The sequence below is a fragment of the Crocodylus siamensis genome, chromosome 6 (assembly GCF_052110815.1).
Source record: "Crocodylus siamensis isolate JL-2025a chromosome 6, ASM5211081v1, whole genome shotgun sequence".
Lineage (NCBI taxonomy): Eukaryota > Metazoa > Chordata > Crocodylia > Crocodylidae > Crocodylus > Crocodylus siamensis.
The window spans coordinates 82,037,045-82,061,189 of NC_143400.1; the positions used below are offsets into that span (position 1 = coordinate 82,037,045).

Genomic DNA, 24,145 nt, shown 5'->3' on the forward strand with positions numbered 1-24,145 from the left:
CCTTTTCCAGAAAAGAGGCACAACCCAATTGATCTTCATTTACTGAACCAAACTGGCAACAGGACAAACTCAAAGAAAGAATCACATACTCTCTTTGTACCTGTATATTCCATATTTTCACACATCCAATCAGGTCCCCTGTTATGAGGTAGTGACTCATTTTATCAATGGTCATGATTATAGATCCAGCTCCACCATGAGCTTCAAACTCTGCTATGAGCTTGTTCTTCACAGTACTCCAAAACCTAACATAGCCAGCACCTCCACATGACACCAAGTTGGCACCACCTAAAATATAGAAATGTAGCGGAATAAGCAGAGAACAGACCTTCTTTATGACCAGATTTCTGCTATGCACAAACCCATCATTTTAATATTGCACAAGGTGGCTTGGCAAATAATCTCTAGTTACATGCAATATGTATTAGTCAATAGTTATTTGAAACCTGACATTCCCATAGCAATGCAAAAAAAAAAAAATCTTGTACTAAAAATTGTGCTTTGGGGACCTTTTTTTTAACCTGTATTTTCTATTCATGAATAAAGTAAATCTTTATGTAAACAGTTTGCTTTGTGGCTATTTAAGTAACCTAGCCAATCCTAATATACTTAATAGATGTAGAAAAGACCCTGAAATAATCTTTTCAAAAGCAGATTTCCTAAATCATAAAAAAAAAATTGCAGACACTTTCCAGTTTGCTTTGCAGATACCCAGTGTAGATTTAGAAAATGATGGTCAAAGCAGCAGAGGTTATATTTTACATTCTCCAAGACAGAGAGCAACTGCATAAACTAGCACTAAACCAAATCCTGCCATGACTTACGTCCGGTGCAACCTCATTGACTTCACTGGAATTGCATGGGGTATAAATCAATGAACAGTTTGCCTACCTGAAAGTGGCTAGGCTTCAATTACAGACTTGTTCAGTCAAATCATTTAAATTCACTGTCAATATTAGTTATGGTTCAATCAATTCAGGCAAAATCAAGGATGGATCCAAACCAAAAGTAATATTTTGTTGTTGTTTGAAAAATATTCTAACTCAATCTAGGAGAAATACTGTAAGATCTTGAATTCAACCAGTTGATTTAGAACAAAATTTAAATAATATGTGATTATTGATTTAACAGCTTCCTTTAATAATAAGAGGTTTTTTTCAAATATTCTTATGTATTGTAGGCAAAGCAAATTGAACCAAGTTCTGCCATATATAAAATACTTTACGGTACCTGTCACTGAAATATTCTTTCTGTCTTCTAGGAAGAAAAGCCTAGTAATAGCATTGTTGCACTCAGCATCAGGGTCATAAAAGTCACCTGCAGATATTGTACATCTTTTGGAGGATGTTCTTGGTGAACTAAGTTGCTGTTGTAGGTACTGAGTATCTATAAGAGAAAATCCCTCTCACAGCGATTCAAAAGAACTTATTTGTGTAAACAGACATCTCACAAAACACTTGAAAACTAAAATTTTTAATGCTTTCATTATCTATCACTTTGTAAATGTCAAGCTAAACTTTTGAAGATGACGTTCAAGCCATTAATACACTATCAAAAGAAGCCTATTTTTGCCAGCCTTACTTATTGTAAATTGCATCTTACCCTGCAATTTGAACCGCAGAGAAAGCTATTCGTGGAGTTAGATCATGGCTACACATGTAGCAAAACCCCCAGTTTTTCTCTTTTTTTAAATTTAAAAATACACTCCCTCCCCTTCCCCTAACCATTTCTGACTTTCTCTCTGCCCTCTGTGTCCCTTATAAGTGATTACAAGTAGTACTCGGTAAACTAAGATAAGCTCTTGTATGCTATTATTGTAGTAAGCTCCTTTTTATATTGTAAATAGTGTTCTGTTATGTTTGTATTGATTTTTACTGGTTTATATTGTATTATATTGTATTCCTATCATTTTTGCATTGATTTTTATCATTGCATATTAATACTGTATGGTTTAGGCCTGTGTCTGTAAAGTAATGGCAAGTTTCCATTTTGTATGTCAAGCCTCCATCTTGTGTCCTCTGCCCGGGCATAACCTACAACTCATACCTAACCAGTCTCGTGTAAATTGGTTCCTGAATGAATGGGGATGAATGATGGTGCTTGAGATACAATGGTAGCAGGCCTCTCTTCTGAATAATGAACTCAACGACTGGACCATCAGCTCAACGACCTGCACTATGCCACACCACCTTATCCACGCAGGAGAAGACCCAAACTGGCCATCAAGGATCAACTCAGAGCCCAGGATAGGTAGCTATCACCCACCTTCCTTCCCCAAGCAAAGGACCCGGACTTTGTCCCTACATACTTTAACTTCAGTCCCTCCATCAAGCCTTTTTCTCCCCCACTATAATTATGTGGGTGTGTATGCTAGTGCTTGTGTGTAGGAACCAATAACTTCATAGGGCTGTGTAGCAGGTTGTCTGTTTAATAAACCTGTTATTTTGAAACCCTGAGTTGAGTTTTGTCTTACTGACCTCCCAGCCCTACTCCATTCTCTGTTTTCTGCCCCTCTGATCGTGAGTGTGTGTGAGATATCTTGGCTCCTTCTCTGTGCCTCCCAGCTATCTGCTCACCAAACCTTGGACTTGCCTCCCAAGTAACCCTGGGGCACAGTGACCTTAAGTAATCCCAGGGGCCACTTTAACCTTAAATATCTCTATTCTCAAGTGACCCCAAGTAACCCCAGCGTACATTGACCTTGAGTAACCCTGGGGGCCACCTCTCCTTAAGTAACCCAAGCTCCCCTTCCAGTCTGCTGGTTCTAATCCTAGCTCCAACAACTTTCACTGTCTTATTTTCCCTCTCTTATCTTAACGCCCACTTCCATCTCCCTCCTTCCCCTCCTTACAGAAATCTTTGACCCTTGACTCCCCCTCCCATAGTCACCAAGCACCCTAGGTATCCTAAGTACCCCAAGCACACACATACCACACCACCCAAGTTAGGAATATACCTGTGTGTATGTGCTTGAATTGGTAATAGGTGTGCATGTGCTTAGACTGGTAATCTTGGATGTGCATGTGCACCTAGTATGTGCATGTGTGCACCGTGTGCGTGTGTATGCGCCTAATTGATTTTTGCGTGTGTATAGTGCAATTGTGTCACACCCTCCCATCTAACAGTGCAATTTTGAGATCCTGAGAGTTGGCCTGACCCTACAGGACAACACACAGAGTAGTCAGATGACAAGCCTTAAGGAAAAGACCTGAAGTAGTGGTCTCCATCCTTTCAAAGTAGATCACCTTTGGCATTTAAAGGCAACCCAAAATCTACTGTTCACCACCCACCACTTCCTGCCCAGTAAGTAAGTCTGTGGGGAGGGAAAGAGGGGAGCAGATTGAGATAAAAGAAAAAAATTTATAAGGGGGCATGCCCCCCCAGCAGGTAAATCTATGGGGGAAGGGGCTGAGTGAGGGGGGACAGATCAAGGCCCCAGCCCTAGCTCCAATTCCTACCTCACCACTGGGGTGAGGGATCTCCCCCCGCAACAACAGTGAGGGAGGGAGTGGGGCTGGCGTACGGGCAGGCCCTTCACAGCCAGGACAGGGGACTGTGAGCAGCTCATCCAGGGAGTGCAGGGAGATGGGGTATGCAACCCGGGAGGGCATGGGAAGTATGTACCCTTGGACTTGCACACCAGCTGGGCAGGCTGTTGCTACAAGCTGGGGCCAAGCGGTAACAGTGCTGGGAGCAGGGCTGGGACGGGGCAGGGGGCAGCCGCAGGCATCCAAAAATTCACCTATGGGGTATGGGGGAAGGCAGTGCCTTGCTCTTCATGGCAGGGGTCTGGGCTGTGCTGCGTTCAGGCTGGGTGGCAGTGGCATTCGAAGGAGGGGCTATGGGGGACCATGGAGAATTTTCAGGTGCCTGCAGCCCCACCCTTGTAGCACCACTCCCAGCACTGTAACCACATGGCCCAAGTGCAGCCTGCAGCCACCCATGCCCTCCTGGGCTCTGTGCCCCACCCTCCCTGCACCCCCCAGATGAGGCACTCATTGTTCTGTCCCACACCCAACCCTTGCAGAGCCTGCCCCTGCTCCAGCCCCACTCCTCCTCTCACAGCTGCTGTAGCTCCCTGCACTGTCTGGCTTGTGGGGGGGGCACGTGTCCCCCATCTGTGCATGGTGGAAGCAGCTGTCACTGACGGCTAGGCTTTGCACTCCAAGCCCCACTGCAGCTGGCTCAGGAGCAGTCCCACACCACATACATTCAGTTGCTGCACTGAGCCTTGTCCCCTGCCTGCCCAGTGGTGGGGTGCATATGGTATCGGGCTGCTCCCAGGCAGGCTGCAGCAGGGCTCAGGGTGCAAAGCCCAGCCTGCAACAGCAGCTGCCTCCACTGTGCACAGATAGAGGGTATGTGCCACTGGGAGCCTCTGCCAGGGTGTACACAGTGGTGGGAGCCCCCTCCCTTGGGCCTCTAGACAAGCTGCCTGGGCTCCCACCACCCACCCAGCCAGGGCCTCACTGCCCTTACCCCTGCTCCTGCCTCTGCAGCACTCTGTCCCTCACTGTAGGGGTCTCAATATGGCCCTGCCCATTCCCTCCCCCATGGACTGACCTGCTGGGCTGGGGGTGGGGTGCCTTAAACTTAGAAGATATTACTCTAGAATAGAACTGAGGTAGAATTTCCCATCTCAGGGCAAATTACAAGGTCACAATTTGCTTTTTCACCTTGCTTTTCAAATGGGACTTTCCTAGGAGATGTTGTTTGTCAGTCCATGACCTGTACTACTCAACAGAAAAGGTAGCAGAAGCTGGCTCTATAAGGTTTCCAGTCTTTAATAAACACAAAATACATTTACTACCTTGTTTTCTCTTGCCAACAGTTAGATTGCTGAGCTTTAGCATGATCTGCAGTCTCCGAACCAGATCCTCAGAGGGTTAAAGGCAGTACTCTTCTAATGATTCCAGTAGAGCTGCACCAATTTTTAACAACTTAAAATCTGCCCCTCTGCAGCATAGGCCCCTAAATGTTCGGGAAGCTCTTGTTGTTCCTTTGACACCCCTGTTCTACTCACAGTGTATTAAGCATTCTTACTCTGAAATGTCTTGTTCCTACAAAGCAATGGTCTCCCACATATAAATTGTAGCTGACATACAGAGTAGATCTCTAATTCATTTCAGATACCCCAATGAATACTGTCTGTGCAAGTGAGACAACTGATTTTCAAGAACTGTAAATATATATCAATATTTATTTCCCCACTACACTGATCATGGAAGAAATTTAAAGAAAATTACTTGGCAAATGCTTTCAATTCAGAGGCATGCTTCCTGCTAAGCTACCGTGCAATCCACTCCAGTATTTCTTGTCTAATGCAGTCTACAGCTTTAGAGTGGAGAATAATTATAGATTTCCAACTGGCATGGTGCTTAATATACATTATACCATTAGTCTGTGCAGAGTATCAGCCCAATGAAATGTTCCAGTTCTAAGCAGCCTCAAGGGTAGGCTCAGCAGGACTCACTTCCATGAATACTTAGTATTATTTATAGTCCAGCACTAAACAAGGCAAAAATTAAAGGAATGCTCTCTGCTGGAAGTAATAATATAAAAATGCTGATGTAGATCTGTGACAATAAACAGAAGCAATAGCCTTGAGAGCTACAGAGAATAAGCTGAAGCGAATAAAGCAAGCACAGCCTCAAGGCTGCTTTTTGTCACTCTGACAAGACAAAGGTGTAAATAATCCCCTTAGTCTGCACTCAATTATCAGTAATTTAGTGGTATGTTGAATATTATATGCAGAAGCAAACAGAGCTAATGTGTTTCATCTAGAGCCTGAAAGCACTGTAGCTTGAATAAGCTACTCACTCACCTGATTTTGATTTCAGAGACTTCTGCAGATCAAGGTGAAGCTTAAGGTAGACACTTTCCGTGCTGTTATCCCATATGACAATTTCGCCACCAAAGCTCCCTGTATTAGACAACGCAGCGTTAAAGCCTCTAGCCTCTTGATCCTTCAGGCATGACAATTATTTGATTGCCAACACAGCAATATTTTCATGCTTTACATGATAGTTCACATTAAAAGGATTAGCTGGGCTTGTATTCTCATGTGCCTATGACATGTCAAACAAGGATCTCCCAAAAAAGTCACTGGAAAGGCATTGTTACTCTAGTTTTATATTAAAAGTAAACCGCAGAGAAGTTCACTGAGATTTTCAAGCAGTCTAAGGGATCTGAGCACATAGACAATAGGCAAGTAAGTCCCCTAAAGACTGCTTTCAGGTGCTACCTGTTCAAAAAAAAAACCAAAAAGTGAGACCTCAACCAAGGCCACCCTTGGACACAAGAACCAAAAATGACAATTGGAAGGCTATAGTTTGGGCAATCATGTAGCTTCAGCAAGGCATGACTTAAATCCATCCCCAATCTACAGGTCTGAACAAGGTTGATGGCAACAGATCTGGTCTGGTTTGTTAAACTAAATATTGGGTCTATGTTTTCACTTGCTTCCACTAGTGTCGTTCTGTAGCAATCATGAAGGTATGTCGGCATGAAATCAGTGTCTGCAAGATCAGCCAGGTTAGTGAGATTGGAGAGGGCTCCTTAAAATCAGCGATAGTCCAAGCATAGTTTTAAACTCCCTTCCCTAGTAAAAGAATAAAACTGTATGGCAACCGCCCCCCCCCCCCACTCATCTATAATATTACTCCTTTTAAAGAAAAAGCTTTCCTTTTTACCCATATGTTTTCTGTGACAATGAACCTATTCCTTTGTCTTCTGAGTAGTTGTCTGGGTTTTCTCTTAGATAGCATTAAAAGTTTACTTGCATGACCCTAGCTTACTTCATAACCTTTATCCATTAACTGAAGATGGACCAGGGAAGAACTGTTTCAGATTTGGTGTAGTGCTGGGTTGAGGTCCTGGGTCAAAGTCAAGTGAAAGCCTGGGTACAGCTTAAGATCTAAAATGCCCAAAACTTGGGAAACGGTCTCCTGCTACGTCAGTCATTAGGAGCTGAAATTTCATAAGATCTGACAGGGAGGAGTTTTCCAACCCAGTCTAACCTAGACATCTTGCACACACAACCACAAGGCTGTTCATTGTCACTCTGATAAGAAAAGATGCAAATAACCTGACCCTCATTCACTCCTGTGCAAGTGGAGGTATAATTCTGCTGAAATCCATTGAAATACAATGGCATAAATGAGGAAAATCAAGCTGATAACATTCCAAGATTCAGTCCTGGCACTTTTTCCCCCTTTCTTCTTAACAAGTTCTAATTTGGTCCCATTTCATAGGTAGTACACCACAGCCAGTGGCACATTAGTAGCTAAGCCAACGCACACAGTAATAGAAGCAGCCTGGCGTAATAATGATTGCCCACGTCCTGATTTCCGAAAGATATATTAGTCAATAAACTTTCTGCTACCTGTAACTAGAGTATGTGGTGGTGAAAATGCAGCGCATAGGATGTCATCCTGATGCTGTACCCCTCCTTTCCACTCTGCAGGCTGAACAAGAAATTGCGTCATGTTACTCAGTCGGAAGACAGTAATTATCCTAATAGAAGACATACACAAATTTTTTTAAAAAGGGAATAAGTGAATCTAGTCTTTCTTTTTTTCTGAATGTAGCCATATTTGACTACCTCAACAAGGTTTTTAGCACTGGTAAAAATCTCAAGGACAATTTCCCCCATGTCCATCCCTTTTCTTTTCTCTTCTGCCGAAATGATTTCTATAGAAAAAAAATCAAATAAGGAAAAGAACTTCAGCTATTCTTCTACCATATTGCCAAAACAGAATGAAGAGCTTGCCCCTATTATCACACCCTGTTTCCTGCAGTGTGACGCTCTACCACAGATAGGACATGGAAGCTTTTGCTGATTCTAAGAAATAAGGAAAAAGAAGAAGAAAGTTGAAGGCTTTAATCTTCCAAAACTCAAACACTAAGAAACACTGGATCTTCTCTCAAACAATCTCTCTGAGCCTCCGCTAAAATCTGTCACAAAAAGAATATCACTTCAGGACCTTCCAGTTCATGGCCCATCACACCTAAACAAAACTGATGTCCACGCATACAATTAAAAGAACCAGTGCTACTTCCCTTGAGGTTAATGGAAGATTCTTAGTCCATTCCATTTGGTGAAAGATGATGTAGGAAGTGGCAATAATGCAATACTTTTGTGTTTCAGTTTGTGGAAAGTTTATTGTGATCACCAGTCTTTATGACCAAGTTACTTCCTGCTGTTCAGTAATTAATACCAAACTCAGCACTCGTGTCTCCTTCTCTATGACAGAGTAGGCACTCTTCATACCGCTTAGCTTTAAAATAAGAACTGTTATATAACTAAGTGTAACACTGAAGTTGCACATTACACTTAGACCACACTAAACCTGTGAAGTATTCAGCAATGCTGAAGTTAGAACATGCGGTGAGCAGTCCTACATTAAGAGTTAATAGTTTCTTGCCTACACAGCCCTGACTTGCCACTTGAGGGTTGGTGAGCAAAGGCATGGCTAGGAGTCAGGACACCTGGGCTCTATCCTTGATCTGGGTGTAGGGAAGAGGTCTGGAATAGGATTGTAAAAGGTTAAATGTTTAAATGTTTAAACAATAAGTATATTTATACCAGTAATGCATTACTAGTTAATGTTTAGTGTGCAGCAGTCCAGATGGGAAGTGAAGCAGCACAGTGCCTCAGGAACAGGAAGGCAGTCAGGAGAGAGGGAGTGGGGAGAAGGAACTAGTATACTAGTACCCATAGTATTGTCTGAGTGTAAAGTGTAATTTCACCCTAAGAAGCCTAAACTAAATCATGTCACTCACTCTAGAAGCAGTTGTCACCAAATCAAAGCAGATCAGCTGTGGTGATAATGGCCCACCCAAGCTGATCTGCTTTATTGAGTAAAACACATGTCGTCACTTGTACCACACTGGGGAGGGGCCCAATGCAAGACAATGGGTGATGTGTTCTCCTTGCCAGGGGATTCTCAGTTTCCCTCACAACCCTGCTCCTCTGTGCAAACCATGGGCCAGTGCAGGTCCCAGCAAGGAGACATGGGGCAGGGTGGAAGGGAAGCCAGGGAATTTCCAATGCCCTGTGCTGACCTGTGTCCCCATGTGAAGCATAGGTATGGAGTGGTATGTGAAGCAGTGTATGGAGGCACTGGTGATGCATAGGGGGAGCATGTGCCCCCCTAACAGGGCTGTCCCTGCAACTGATGCTGCTGGCAGCATCCGCAGATGCTTGACATGCCCCCCTGCAGTGGTGTACCAATGTGGGGGGAAGGCAGAGTCGCATACTGATAGAGGAGGTGGAGAGTCGGTCCCCCAGTGGCACTTCTGGTTTCACTGGCAGCGTTTCTGGGCTCTGCAATCCGGCCAGTGGGGGACCCCTCCCCCAGCAATTGGCCACCAGGGAACCCCTCCTCCCCTGCTCAGTGATCGGTTGCCCCCCCCAGATTCAGGAGGCACCAATCACCCATGTATGGAGGCATGGGGTGCTGGGAATTCCCTGGTCCTCACACCTCCTGGGGGCACATCTCTAAGTGGGGAAAGTCTGGGCTTTCAAGCAGGAATAGCTCAAACTTTTCCCGCTTAAAGACACCTGCCTCTGGGATCTCCATGGAGTTTCTCTTCCAACAGGGAAGGTCTGAGTCCCTGGTTAAAGCAACCTGCCCCAGCACCCCGTGGCTCCTCTCTGGGACCTGACCTGAGTAGATCCATGGCTCTACAAGTCAGCATGGAACAGGACCAGTTGTGGAGGCACTGGGCATTTCCTGCTTCAGAAGATCCCAGATGTGTCTCCCAATACTTGCTCCACTTACTGAAACCCCTACTTTCTCCACTTACTGAGGCCATCCCCAAGATTTCCTGGGATGCATCTGTGTAAGAGGGAAAGCTGAGCACACATTCCAGGCACTTGTCTGGATATCTTCCACAGTGAACAGGATCTAGTCCCCCACGCTTCAGAATCACTTACCCAGTGTGGTTGGAGAGCACAGGCAACTCTGGCTGCCCACACTCTCCTGCCGCCAGCACGCAAACGTCCACCACAATAAAGCAGCACAATTTATTACTACCTTTGCCACCACCACAGATTTGGGGTATTTGTGGCGTGATAAAGGACATAGATGTCTGCTTGCTTCATCTTTGTGCTGCCATAAAACAAATGATGACAGCCCAAAGGCGAGAAAAGGCAACATCTGTTTCTACCCTTAGATATGTTTATAAAAGAGAATTGTACTGGTATTATGATTTTGTGTGTAAAAATACTTCTACTGATATCAGACTTTGTCTGGGCCAGATGTCTGTTTCTAAAGGTCAGTCTATGATCAGAGAATCATAGAAAATTAGAGTCAGAAGGGACCTTAGGAGATTATCTAGTCCAACTTCCTGCTCAATACAGGACCATCCACAATTATATTGCCCCAGCCAAGGCTTTGTCTAGCCAGGTCTTAAAAACCTCTAAGGATGAATATTCCACAACGTCTCTGGATAACCTGTTCCAGTGCTTTACTGCTCTTCTTATGAGAAAGTTCTTCCTCATACCTAACGAAAGCTTCCCTTGCTGCAACTTGAGACCATTGTTCCTTGTTCTGACATCTGCCACCACTGAGAACGGTCTAGTGCCATACTCTTTGTACCTTTCAGGTAGTTAAAGGCTGCTATTAAATCCCTCCTCAGTCTTTTCTTCTCCGAACTAAATAAGCCGGGTTCCCTCAGCCTCTTCTCATATGTCACATTCCCCAGGCCCCTAACCATTCTCACTGCCATCTGCTGGACTCTTTCCAATTTGCCAATATCCTTTCTGTAATGGGGGACCCAAAACTGGACACCATACTCCAAATGTAGCCTCACCAATGCCAAAGAGAGGGGAATAATCACTTCCCTGGACCTGCTGGCAATGTTCCTATTAATGCAGCCCAGCATGCCATTAGCCTTCTTGGCAACAAGGGCACACTGTTGGCTCATAGTCAGTTTATTGTCCATTGTAACCCCCAGGACCTTTTCTGCTGTACTAAGTTAATTATGATGTTTGTAATAAGTTTTAGATGATGCTGTACTAAGTTTGTGGGACAGCAGTATAATATCTATATTACATCCTTTTCCACTTGGGAAGATACAACCCTACATTTACTGTTGACCCTTCCATCCACCAATCCATCAGCCAGTGACGGTCTGCCATAGGGGCTGGACAAAGAGTTAGCACAGCTGCAGCAACAGATAGGAAGGATAAAGTATGGACTGAATCAAGGAAAGGAGGCAAACTGAACAGGTAATGAAACTCTAACCTCCAACCATCACAGTAGGGAGTTATATTCCATAATGTTAGCCAGGGTGGAGGTATACTAAGTGGCATGATAGTTTCTGGATGATATAATACAATTTAGTTTATCTCTGCAAGCCAGAAAAAAAGCAGAAGGAATAACAGAAACCTGAATATCAGTTCCAGAAAGAGAACAGAAAGAAACCCTAAACTGAAAGTGATGAGAACAACAGTCTTCTAAGTGAAATCCATGTCACATTCTCTAAGAGACAAGTCTTGTAATCCTGTCTAATCTATAGATTGCAAGCACAAGATTTATTTTGACTACATTTTGCATGGCATCCAGCAGAGACATGTTTTATTCCACTCCAGTGTATTTACATTGATTTTCTATTTCCCATGCTAAATAAACCTTGATTTATTTAAAAGAACTAGAATCAGTGGCTGTTGATGGAGAAAATTCAGGGATAGGACACTCCTATGAACTGAAACTCAATCCAAAAAGCATCCAGTTGTCCAGATGAAGCTCAAAGCAAGGGCACAGTAACATGCAGTCTCAAACAGATGCTGCCAGAATGATGGTCATCTTTTCCAAAGAAAAAGCTAAGGGAAATGTTGCAGGGTTGTTGGTTGTAGCCACATTGGTTTAAGGACATATGCAGGCAAGGTTCTTTGGGTGGATTTGATATCTTTTATTACACGAACTAAAAAGTTGGGGGAAAGTTCTTTGCAAGCTTTGGGACACAAACAGCCAGGTAAAAAGATGCAACTCTTACCCATGAACCTTTTCAGGCCCAGTGGCTCAATCCAATGGAAAATCAAAGCAATATCATTGATGTATTTAATTTCAATCTAACTCTATTGTTCACCTTGAGCATCACTGCAATTCAGAGTGATGATATGTGAGTCACTAATGAGCAATAATTGTCTTCGCAAGCATGCACAAGTAGCAACGGTATATTTATAAGATAGATAAGCATTTCTGGACTCAGCCCTTGAATATATATGCCTTAATATTTAAAAGCACTTCTTCTCCTTTTTTAGAATACTGCTTATATATATCATGTATTCATGGCCATTAGTAGGGATTTTCTTCCTGGTTTTATAGCTTTTAAAAGTCACACACACACACAAAAGAATCTGGTTCTTAAATTTTCAAAGAGGATGAAAAGATACAAAGGCAATTTATTCCATCCTATTCCCAACCCATTAACATAATACTACACTGTACAAATGCTGTGTAAATTACCTTTTAGGTACAGCAGCATCTGCATTCACTGAATTTCCAAATTTATAGACAGAATGTTTTCAAATTATGTCCTGCAGTATTTTTTTTCCTAGCACCTGCATAGCATCTTAGTGTAGAAAAGCTCTTTTATGAACTTGTAAATTCCTGCAGGAATTCTACCACTTCTGAAGCAGATTTTTTCTTCTAGGAGAAAGCATAGGGAATGGTGCTTTATAAAGCTAAGGAAAGTCAATATTGTGGCAATTCTATGCTACAGGCAGTAAATTTTGCAGTTGTCTCACTGTGAACAGAACCCTCAACAAAAGATTCAGGATCCACAGTGGAAATACTATTGCAGTATTGGTGCTATATTTGCAAGACATACCACAAGTAATCTCCCCAACTCTGCTACAGCTTTAAAGTAATACTCCCCCAACTGATGTGCAGCTAGCTCTTAATATTTTTCTGAACTGCATTGCCACACAGTCAATGAGTTACTGTGTTTGGAGAAAATTAGACCATGATGGATTTTATCTCCAGAAACTGAGACAAACAGCACATTTTAGTAATTTATCTCTTCCTGGTTTGTATTATAACATATACAATACCTGTCCCAGCCTGTAATTAATATTGTCTCCTTTAGTACCAAGATCTGGGAGATATCAACAGCTCGGTCTTTTCCAATGCTGAGCTTGTGGTGACAGTGTCCATTGAAATCCCAAATCTTCAATCCAAAAAAAAAAAAAAAAAGAGTAAGCCATAATTTCTTAGCAGAGACAAAGCAGAAAATCTTCTGGTAACTTCAGAATCAATAAAGCAATGAAAAAAATAAACCTATGGAGTCCAATTTTTTTCCTCTCCACTGTAAATCAGAGATAACTATGCTGAAGACAGTGGAGTTATAATGGCATAAAACTGGTCTGGCTGGCCCTGCACAGCATAATAAAATTAATAAATAATACTGGCACACAGCTCTTAAATAGCACTTCTCATCCATAAATCTCAAGACACCATACAAAGGAAGTAGAAGCATATACCCCATTTTATAGGCTGGAGGAACAAAGACACAGATTAAATGACTTTCCCTAGGCCCAAAAGAATTTCAAGAACAGAACCCAGTGTCAGAGGTGGGAAGAGAAGCCAGGTCACATTTGAGTCCTGTGTCCTATTTCTAACACAGACATATGTGTTCACTTCTTTATTCATACATAATTCATTGACAGCTTCATCATTTTAGTCATGCTAAACACAAACCAATAAGATCTGTCTACTGGCACATCCCAAAATGTATACTTTAGGTATCCTAGCATGTATTGATTTATAGCACATTGGCTCCTACAGATTAAAAGTGCTGGAACATCTCGTTTCAGGTATAATCTATTGTATATTACAAAGTACTACACAGAGGAGTTATTTCTGCAAAGTAGATTTGCCATTGAGAAAACATATATTGAGTTCACGTGTTGGCATTCTATATTTTTCCTACATGCAGTAGGAATATGTTTTGAAGGCATTGAATGTATTTGTTAGTATGAACAAGATACAGAAAGCTTAATCTTCAGGGTTTATTAACAGCATAAAAACACAGTAATTTCCTGTTTAACCAATTTATCCTAAGGTGCATGATGCTAGTTCAAGAATCTGCCTCCACCCTATTTTTGAATTTTGTTTCAGTATGTTCTTTGACTGAAGTCTGATCTGAATGAAGTGTTTGTACTCATATAGCTATTCCACTTATGGGGTTTCATGGGGATAGAAGTATTGGGGATTCTTTAATACCAAAATCAGGGTTGCTGAAGCTATACTGATATCACGATACCTTGTACTGGTGTAGCTTACTCTTTTCCATGCAGGAATAAACTATACTCATATAATTACATTCTGCATTAGGCTGGTTTTACCACCTTAACTCTACTGGTTTAGTTATGGTACATTTTTTGTACCTAAAACACATATAGGATGGACAGGTTAGCCATCACTCCACTTTCTTAGGCACAGAATGTTTTATGCTAGGATTTCCACTACTTTGAAATAGTGTCTGCACTTAAGATTACTTCCAGTCAGCCAAGGGCAACAGTATAATCTGAGTCCCAAATTTCAGCTAAACTTCTGCATTACTTCTGCTAAGGCACTTCACTGCCCCCATCCCCATCCTTTGACTTGTCTGCAATAGATTTGTCTGTAAGCACTTTACAGTACTAACTGTCACCCTATGTGTTGTGTCAGAGTGCTTAGGTCCACAGGGACCCACAGTTACTACCACAATAAAAATAACTGAATGCAGTCTAACCAGTTATTCAAAAATTAGCCATGTGTGGGGGAATAGCCTCTGGGAATAAGGATTTTCAGAAACTTAAGCCAATAAAATTGAAAGAACCAGACATCAACCCATAATATTTTTCAAGACATGTGAATTTAACATGCCTCGATGTGAAGGACTGATCAGATTGACTTATGCCTGCCATAATACTGCCCGGTTTTCTGCCAATACACCTATGTCCTGACTTGAAGCACACACCCCAATATTCAAGCCCAGAGACTGTCATTAGAAGGAACTAAAACACCAACAAGCAAATTTTACGATGGTTTTGTAACATTGTCAAATAATCACATGGAGATTTGGAAGAAGTTTATAACTTCATTTTAAGGTTTGATATAACAGCACTTGAATAGATGTCTCCAGAAGTAAAAAAAAAAAAAAACCCAACAAAAAAACCCATAAAAACAAGGGCATTATAGACATGCTACAGGAGGCAGGGATGCTTTAATTAGCACAGCTCAGAGCCATGCTAATTAAAAACACCTGAAGTGTCACATGTATCAGCATCCCCATGCTGAAAAATGGCAATGGGGCACTTTGAACTAAAGCTCATTGAATGAGCTTCAGTTGAAAAGTACCCCACTGCCATTTTTTAGTGTGGGGATGCTGATACACGTGATACTGGAGGAGCCTTCCTGCACGTGTATAGGAGGACCTAGTGTTTTATCTTCTGCATCAACTTAATTGCCATTTCTGACTAAAAACTTTCCAAGCACAAAATACGGGGTACCACAAAGCTCCAGGGACTCAGAGAAAAGCAATGAGAATAACTGAGCATTAGGGTTAGGCACAGAAATTACACACAAACCAGTATAGTGACTGAAAACCGGTTCAAATCTGTAACACAACAGAAGTTCAGTGCACATAAACCACTTTCAAAATAGTTGAAACCAGTTTAAGATAAACCTAGATGGATGTGTTAGGTTAAATCAGTTTATTTAACTTCTGTCCCAGATCCCCTCTGGATTTCTCAGTCCCCCAGAATCCCAGGATGCTTTGTACCTCCCCTGTAAACCCCTCACCTCTCAGGGTGGGAAGGCTAGCTTTGGCCCATGCTGTGTGCTCCAGCTGAGCAGGGAGGTATGCTCTAGTGCCCCCCCAGTTTCTGGCCTGGGCCACTGCAGGCATATGGCTGCACTTGTGGAATCAAGAGTGAATGTCTGTTCAATTCCTTATGGGTTCAATCTACACAGTTTAAACTAAACTGCAAAGATTGAATTAGTTCAGCCTCCAGCCTTTTGACTGTTTGTACTTAGCCTAAGGGGCATATTCTGTTTAAGACTAGGGACTATGATGAAATCAGGTGGAAGACAGATAACAAAGAGGAAGGTAGGCAGGGCAGTGTGGCACCTTATCGATTAACTCATTCAGAGACGCATAAGCTTTCACAGGCTATAGCTTACTTCATCAGATGCTATAATGAAGCTTATGCCCTCTCTGAACCAGTTAATCTATAAGATGCCACACTGCCCTGCCTTCTGATTAACTTTAGACTAACATGGGTAGTTCTCTCTACTCAAAGAAGAATGCTAGGGGTCAAATCTGGCATCTCTTTCTGATATAAGCACTCTGTTTTAAATCTATGAGAACATTTGAGTGATGAAGGAAAATAGGATTTGCAAGTTCTTTAAAGCAGGAATATACCTTAGAATTTCTAGTTGGTAAAGCACTAGGTTTATTTAAAGCATTAGATGAGGAACTAAATTTAACTGCATTTTCCTGACAACATTATGACTTCAACAGCTTTTCTGTGCAAGGCTAATAGTGTGTGTTGGGGAGGGAGTCCCTGTTTTACAGCGGAACATTTTGGCCCATTGTACCTAGATGGAGAGGACTGTGAGGGAAGCAAATAGTGTGAAATGATTTCTTTTCACCACACCTTTATTGTCCCATCTGTGCTCCCTGTTAAGAACCTTGTCTCACTTGCATCCAATGCCATAGTGCTAATCTCAGCATCCCCATGGCAACCGGTAAACTGTTTGATTTTCTGCCCAGTGTCGATCAGCCAGAAGGTAACGGTAGATCCTATATCTGAGCTGATTACCTAAGAGAAAATAGAAACCGTGATGGAATTAAAATGTATTTATAGGTATGCATGTGTATATATAGATACACAGAGAGATAGAGATGCATGTGTGTTTACATAGCTTGATTACAGCAGTCATAGAATCAAAGAGAATTAGGGCTGGAAGGGACTCTCCAGATCATCAAGTCCAACCCCCTGCATGAGCCAGGATCATCCTATTGTTACCTCTCAGCAACCTGTTCTTGGGGAATCCTGGCACAGGACGCAGCCTGTCTGACTCGCAAAGAATTTTCCCCTACCTGAACAAGAACTGATTACAAAAGACAATGAAGATGCAGTGGGAGACGCACCTAAAGCTCTCCAGAAAAGGGTGACAAGAATGAAGAACTCTCCTAGGTCTCATTTGCATCCAAGATGGAACCACATGACAATTAATTTACATGGGAGATGGAGAACAGAAAGCCGGCAGCAAAGACTGCAGTGAATTTTGGGATCAGAGAAGCAGGGAAGTACTGCATGATGGGGAATCTATGCTCCAAATGCTAATCAACCCACATTTACACACACCCAGCTCAGCATTTATCAGACCAATTCTAATCTGGATTTACAAAGACTCCCCCCCAACACACACGCACACATACTTCATCTAACCAGAACTAAGCAGAAGTAAAGTTGAATAGGCATCTCAGGCCATACATTCCCCAGTCTCACTGTGGGAGGCCTATTTAAACTTGATTGACTAAAACTCAGTTGCTGGGTTAGGGAATGCTGAGGCAAAGAAACAGAGACAGTCAGAGGGGGTATGGGCAACATTTGAACAAAGGTAAAGGGTTCATCACAGTGTCCAGCCCGTTGGAGCCCTAACCACAAACGCTGTCATACTTTTCCTGGGAAGACTGGTGGAAGTCCTCCCCACAAAGTTTATGAACACTCCAAGTAATCCCCTTAAGTCTGTTAAAAGAATACGGTCAGATCTGGAAAAGTCATACTAAGCTGAGGCCTCTTCACAACTGGTAAAAATACAAAACCCTGATGCTGCAAGCTATCTACTGCTTCTGAAGAAACAATGAGGTATCCCATCCAGTATATCTGCTATCCATAAGAATTTCAAGCTGGCTCCTAAGTGTCTGGTTACTCCTTAACCTTATGTTTTTCCTCGTTATTGATCACTTTCTTAAGCTGTTCCAAACCAGATAACCCCTTGTCAATAGAAAAGACAATTATTTACACTATTAAAAGAATGCTTTGAAGAAGGGTATAAAAGCAGCAAAGTTGTGCTTCAAGAAAAAAAAGAAATCTCTCTGACACCATCTGCTGTTGTTCTCAAAAAGCTGGAAGAAACGGATCATCTCCCTTCAAGGACTGTGCTAAGAACTTTATCTATCAGCACTGGAACCCCAGTGCCTTGGACTGGTGAGATCCCAGCTCTCACTCTCTCTCTCTTCTCTCTAGGCATAGATTTCTGAACCTGAATTGTATTAGTTAAACTTGAGCTAAGTTTCCCCAAATACTTAGTGAAACCAGGGTAGTATTGTAATTGCTTGTGATTGTATTCCTTTGCATGTCTATTATTACTAGTACCATTATACATTTCATATACTCAGGAATAAATCACTTTTAAACTGGTAGTAACTGAGTGTGTTTCCTTCTCTACTTTCCTTCCCCACTTGCTCTGCAGCAACGCTTCTTTTACCTAAGCTAAAGGTCTCTGCGAAGCCCAGAAATACCGTGGGGTCTGCTCATCAAGAGGCTACCACTACTAGGACAGTTAGGGCAAAAGATTGGGACGTGCTGAGTTTGAGACACATAAGGGGATCAGCTTGTACAGGCTGATTGACCCAGCCTGGCTCAGACGTGCCCTTATGAACTGAATGCTGGCCCATGAGGGTGTCAGCTGGACACCCAGCCTGATTCAGAGGTATTCTGTTCACCTGTGTGCTTGTGTCTGACTGCATTGTGTTGTTACCTTAATAAACTGATTCCTGACATATAAGGGTGTCAGCCTGCCCATGCTGATCAACCCATCCAGGTCAGGAGTGTCACGTTAATCTGTGCGTGTTTGTGTGTATGACAGATTTGGTGACTGGAGGAACCCAGCCCCATTGAAACTGAGTCTTGCAAGATAGCTCCGCTGGGGGTGAGGACTTGCAGAAGGGAGATATACAGCTCCATATAGCAACACCAGTACACAAGCAGCACATTGATAGAATTACAAAGACCCTAGAAACATATCCCTAATAAATGAGCACACCCCAAAGTGATGGGCGAATCTGGTAACACTATACAAATCATAATCTAAACTCTACATAAGAATACCTTCAACTCTGACAACACATATGTGTACTGCTTTTATTACTAGCATTCAATCAGTATTAGCATGTGTTTTTTCCATCTTTGCCCCTTCATGACATTAGAGGATTTCTTATCCCACACAATTAAAGTCTAGGGGAACCAAGAGGTGACTAGGATCTTTTAACTTGAGGGAGAAACTGGCAAACTTCTTAGCAGGGATGAAGCAAGTCACCTTCATGGACACGGCCTTTTGCTTGGAATCCTGGAGGCACCTTTAACAATACGCTTTGTGCTGTGTGGTCAGATAAATCTTCTCCACTTATTTCAAAGAATTGATCCACTGAGTAATGGATCTCTAAAATTGATCTATAGTAGGAAAAGTAATTTGGGGAAGCTCTCAACACACATTAGCCTCAATTTAGAATTCAGTCGCAAAACCAGACATTATAAATTATGAGACAGTCAATTTGAACAGATTCTGAAGATTTCTTTCTTATAGCCTGTGGGTGTGAAATTGTACAAAAAATAAAAGAGGCACATATGCATACTTCCATTTGTTGTGTACTCACTGCAGGGTCAAATTTTACAGTCCTCAGTCCACTCAGTCCAAAGTCAGGCAAGCTTCCCACTGAAACAAGCAGGAGATTTGCCTGAAAAAGGATCAAACCCCACAATGCTTTTTCTTGGATGCAGTGGTCATCAGTAAGAAAAAACTAATGACTAATAGGTTGTTACAGTTCTATCTCTTTTCTTAGAATAGAAAATAACTATGCAACGTTGGTCTGGGATACCACTAGGATAGCAAGTAGTGACTGCATTAAATGAAAACTTGACACTGTGTTAAGGTTTTTCATGTACAGAAATTACTGAAAATTAAGCGGAGATACTTTCGTTGTTTGTTCTTTTCAAAACACTTTTCCTCATGGTTAAAATCAAATGCTCCACAATAGTCATCTATTTCTACTAGCAAAGAGTCTATAACCCCATTCCAATCTAATTTAAGAAATGCTAATCAGTGATTCCTCAGCAATCTTAGAAACAAAATCAAATTTCTCTCCTACTCTAATTCACATTTCAAGAAATGCTCTTGTTCTTGAGAATGTAAGTCCAATACTGCACCTGCCAGCATCCAGGAGAATTTTATAACAACTACTGACCACAAATGCAATAAGCTACAGCATTTGGACAGCCTCATATTCTCCACCATTGCATTCTAGTGGCAATTCTTGAACAATTATTATTGGGTATTGGCCAAAAAGAACTAATGGCTTGTTAAAAGTATAAGTCTATTGAAATGAGGTAGTTACTATTTAAGGTTTAATAAGTAATTGAGACTTTTTTTTTACATGCTGCATACTTATTTCATTAAATTTCCTATGTTGCTTATACATGCAAGGGAGTGATTTTCTCTCTGCCAGAACATTGCAAAGCAGACTATTAGATTTTTGTATTTTAAACCTTTCTGAGTGTTTCTTTTCTGTTTCCCCTAGGTATTATTTTCTTACAAGCTTCCTTGGAAAATAATGCGTTTTTAATTCAGAAAACAGAGTGAACATACAACATTTCCTATCAAATGCATGATGCTCATCACAGTCAAAACCAGCAGGTGTTGTATTCAAACATTCATTCCCAAATCACCATGCGGCAACATCTTATTTTTCTCCTCTGAGTCTTTGCAACAGTTAGTCCACATGCTCCATGCAGAAATCAGAGAGAGGAACAGAGAATAGATAGATATACAGCAATTAGAGAGTTTTTAAATGCTCTGACTTAATGGTATGTGCTCTGGTCCATATACTACCAGAGGCATTTCTGATTTGAAATTTGAATTTCAGTTCACAGGGGAACCTCTCCTTTGACTATCATTCAGAACAAATGATGAGTGTATCAATAGCAGGCAGTTCCACTTTTAAAGCAGGACTTGTTGTATTTATGAGCTCTGTGTACAATAGCATTTTAAACACCTGAACACAAAACGTACTCTCCCCCACTTTATAGCAGCACATCCTTTCTCTCCCTTTTTTTCCCCCACAGTAGTGCCTAGAAACCCCCACCAAGGTGAGTACCTTGCCTCAGCACAGTCTGGACATTTAGCAAGAGGATTTTGCTGTCTGAAGAGTAAGACAAAGAGGGGAAAAGGGAATGGGCAGAGACTTGCCCAAGATCATTCTGCAGCATAACACCCAGGTACCCACAACCTACTGCCACCTCTTTCTGTTTGGCACCTACTATTTTGCACCCACCCTTCCCATTTTTTGAGTATTACACTTGTGCTGATTCTTTTAGAAGTGAATGAATGCACTCGCAGGGAAAATATAATACCCACATCAGACAGATATTGTGCAAGTTAAGGTCTGTCCTGTGTTTTAAAGCTGTGATCTGCCTAGTTTTATTACCAAGCTAAGTCTGAACATCTAGAATGAGCCAAGGTTTTGTCCTTTAAAAGAAAGGTTTCTTTAGAATGGCTTTGTCTTGAAAAGCCACCTGTCTCCCCTCTTCTATTCCCTCATTTTCTGTGACTCTCAGGAGTCTTTAAATTCAACTTCTAAACTCAAAACATGTGCTGTTCATTAGCCCAGACACCAACACACCTGTACTGCTTCATTCAGAAGCAGGCACTCAGGCCCAGTAGATAAATATTGCCAAGGCTGATTTAGCAGCTGGAGTAAGCACAGATGATTTTCACAGGGAAAGGTAAAGAATATTGAAATGAATTTATAGAGACCTTTGAACAGGGATCTTCTCCTCTCCCCTCTGTCTTCTCCTTCAGGACTTCCCTCTCTGTTTCACTTCACATCTTTCTTAGCTCCAGCTCTTCCCTTGAATCTACCACACGGCTTTTATCCATCCCTTTCTGATGCCTGCTTTCTCGCATACACATGCAAACCCCTACTCTCCTAATGACTAGCACAAGGGGAGAAATCAATGGCACTCCTTGTCATCAGCACTAGTACACCTACCATGTCTTGGTCCCCTAACTAGGCAATAGTTTTTAATGATGATGACAACAACGATGATGATGATGATGATGACAGCAATAATAATAGTAAATCTTTGCTTCCTACAATATTTTGAAAATTTGGGATTACACCATTCACCACTGTTTCCAGGCAGGAAAGAAATAAGAAACAGCCAACTAAAATTGTGAGAGGCATTTAGACAGGCAAAATTCAACACGCAGAACTGAAATCAGCCCAGTACACCTACACCACTACTCTCCCCATAATACCACATGTCCTCCACTGGTTGCAAGAGGTCAAGACTTTTGTTTCATATCTTACCTTTAGCAGAATGTTTCTCCCTACCACTAAAGCTGAGGCAATGCTTCAGAACTACAGCAAAATCCTTCTCCCGAATGACCTACACAGCAGTGCTCAACTTCTAGCCTGCGGGCCAGATCCAGCTGGCAGAGCCATGCCATCCAACCCTTTGCAGACGGACAGGGTATCTGTGGCAACAATAACTGCCATTTCTCTGCTGCCGTATTGCAGCCAGAAGGGAGCCCAGTGGGCCAGATAACATGGCCCTGCACACTAGAATGCACCCGTGCATGGCCGGATCAGGGCACACAGGGTTGTACCAGCACACAATCAGGCTGGCAGGTGGAGTTAGGCCAGTGAGCAGATGGATGTGGCATGCAGGGCCAAGAGTGCACTGGATTGTACCTGAGGAACCACCCCGTATGCCAACCCCACATGGGATCTGGCTCATGGACTGGCCCCTGTCACTCCTCTGAGCCAGAGATTGAGCACCGCTGACCTAGTCAGAAAGTCTCACCTAGTCAAATGCTTACCCAGCCCAACCACATTCAGCTGTGCACTCTGACTGGATCAGAGCACAAGATGTAGAAAAGAGTTATCACAGGCCTGTTCTGCAGCAGGATATGTATGCTGGCCTGCTACATCCAGACTGAGCCCAATGACTCCATGGGATTTTATGCAGGCGCAGAATCTTACATGCTACAAAGTTTCACTGGTGATTAACCTGCCTAATTCACCGCCTGCATCCTGAAAGGAATTCTTCTTGAGGTCCCATCTCACACATTGGCTTTGCTCATCTAAATCCACACATTTTGCAATGGGAAACTTCCAGAGCATCAGATGGTAATGTAAGGAACCAAACTAAGAGAATGACCAGCTGCAAAACCTGCCGTGATTTATAACCAAATACAGCTCTGTGCATGGTATTAAAAAAAACTGTTGTATGTAAAGGGACTTTCCCTAAATGCACAAGCGTGTAATAGAGAGCAAGTACAGTAATATTTTCAAGAATAAAACAGTGAGCTAGCTTCCCTAGGGAGGAGGCTGGGAAAGCTTTAGGAAATACAAATATTTATTTTTAACAGAAATTCAGATTCTGCCCCACCAAAACAGTATGGTTTTGTTTTATTTATAGTGAGGCATGTTTTTAAAGCATTCAGGATAGGTGCCCTTTTTCAGTCAGACCACAGCACTTCTGCCATGCTTTAAACACACATTTGTACCAATAAATGATTACAAAAAGCCATCATGATCTGCTGATATCCCAGATCATCCCACAATATGCTAGGAGGTTTGCCTTTGCTGAATCTCAACCTGTAGAAAAAAGAGGCCATTTGGGCAGAACTCAGGAAAATCTATCACAGAGGCATTTCCCTGTATAGCAACTGTGGCTCTTCATTGAGATGCAGGTAGTGCTCCAATACCAAAGACTGCAGTGCATCATTAAAGTACTGTGAAGACAAACAACACTCACACTGCATACCAAGTGGTATTACATTTAACTGAATCATTTTATTATGAATACATCCAGGTCTGCCACTGTGAGCCACTTGTGTAAAATGTGCTGGCAAAAATGGATCTTCACTAATTACATTTCATGCATATTTCAGAACTATCCTCGGGGATACAGTAAGGTGGCTATAAAGAGGAATTTTCTAACCAAGTTCATTTGCAATTTGCAGCCATAGCAGGGCTGGTTTTCCACAGAGATAACTCTGGAACATCTCACAGTGGGGATGTTATTTTTATTATGGGTGTTTCTTTGAAACACTGGGTATATGGATATTTTATA

General features: G+C 42.1%; 1 protein-coding gene across 1 annotated transcript in view; it reads right to left on the reverse strand.

The window, feature by feature from the left end:
• WDR49 (WD repeat domain 49) overlaps positions 1-24,145 on the reverse strand; it is a 75,883-nt gene that overhangs the window by 17,218 nt on the left and 34,520 nt on the right. Inside the window, exons 9-14 of the mRNA XM_090054449.1 lie at positions 16,655-16,819; positions 13,064-13,179; positions 7,385-7,515; positions 5,825-5,923; positions 1,231-1,386; positions 101-288 (exon numbers count right to left, since the gene is read on the reverse strand). Coding sequence (XP_089910575.1) covers positions 101-288; positions 1,231-1,386; positions 5,825-5,923; positions 7,385-7,515; positions 13,064-13,179; positions 16,655-16,819 — 855 coding nt within the window. The remainder of the gene's footprint in view (positions 1-100; positions 289-1,230; positions 1,387-5,824; positions 5,924-7,384; positions 7,516-13,063; positions 13,180-16,654; positions 16,820-24,145) is intronic.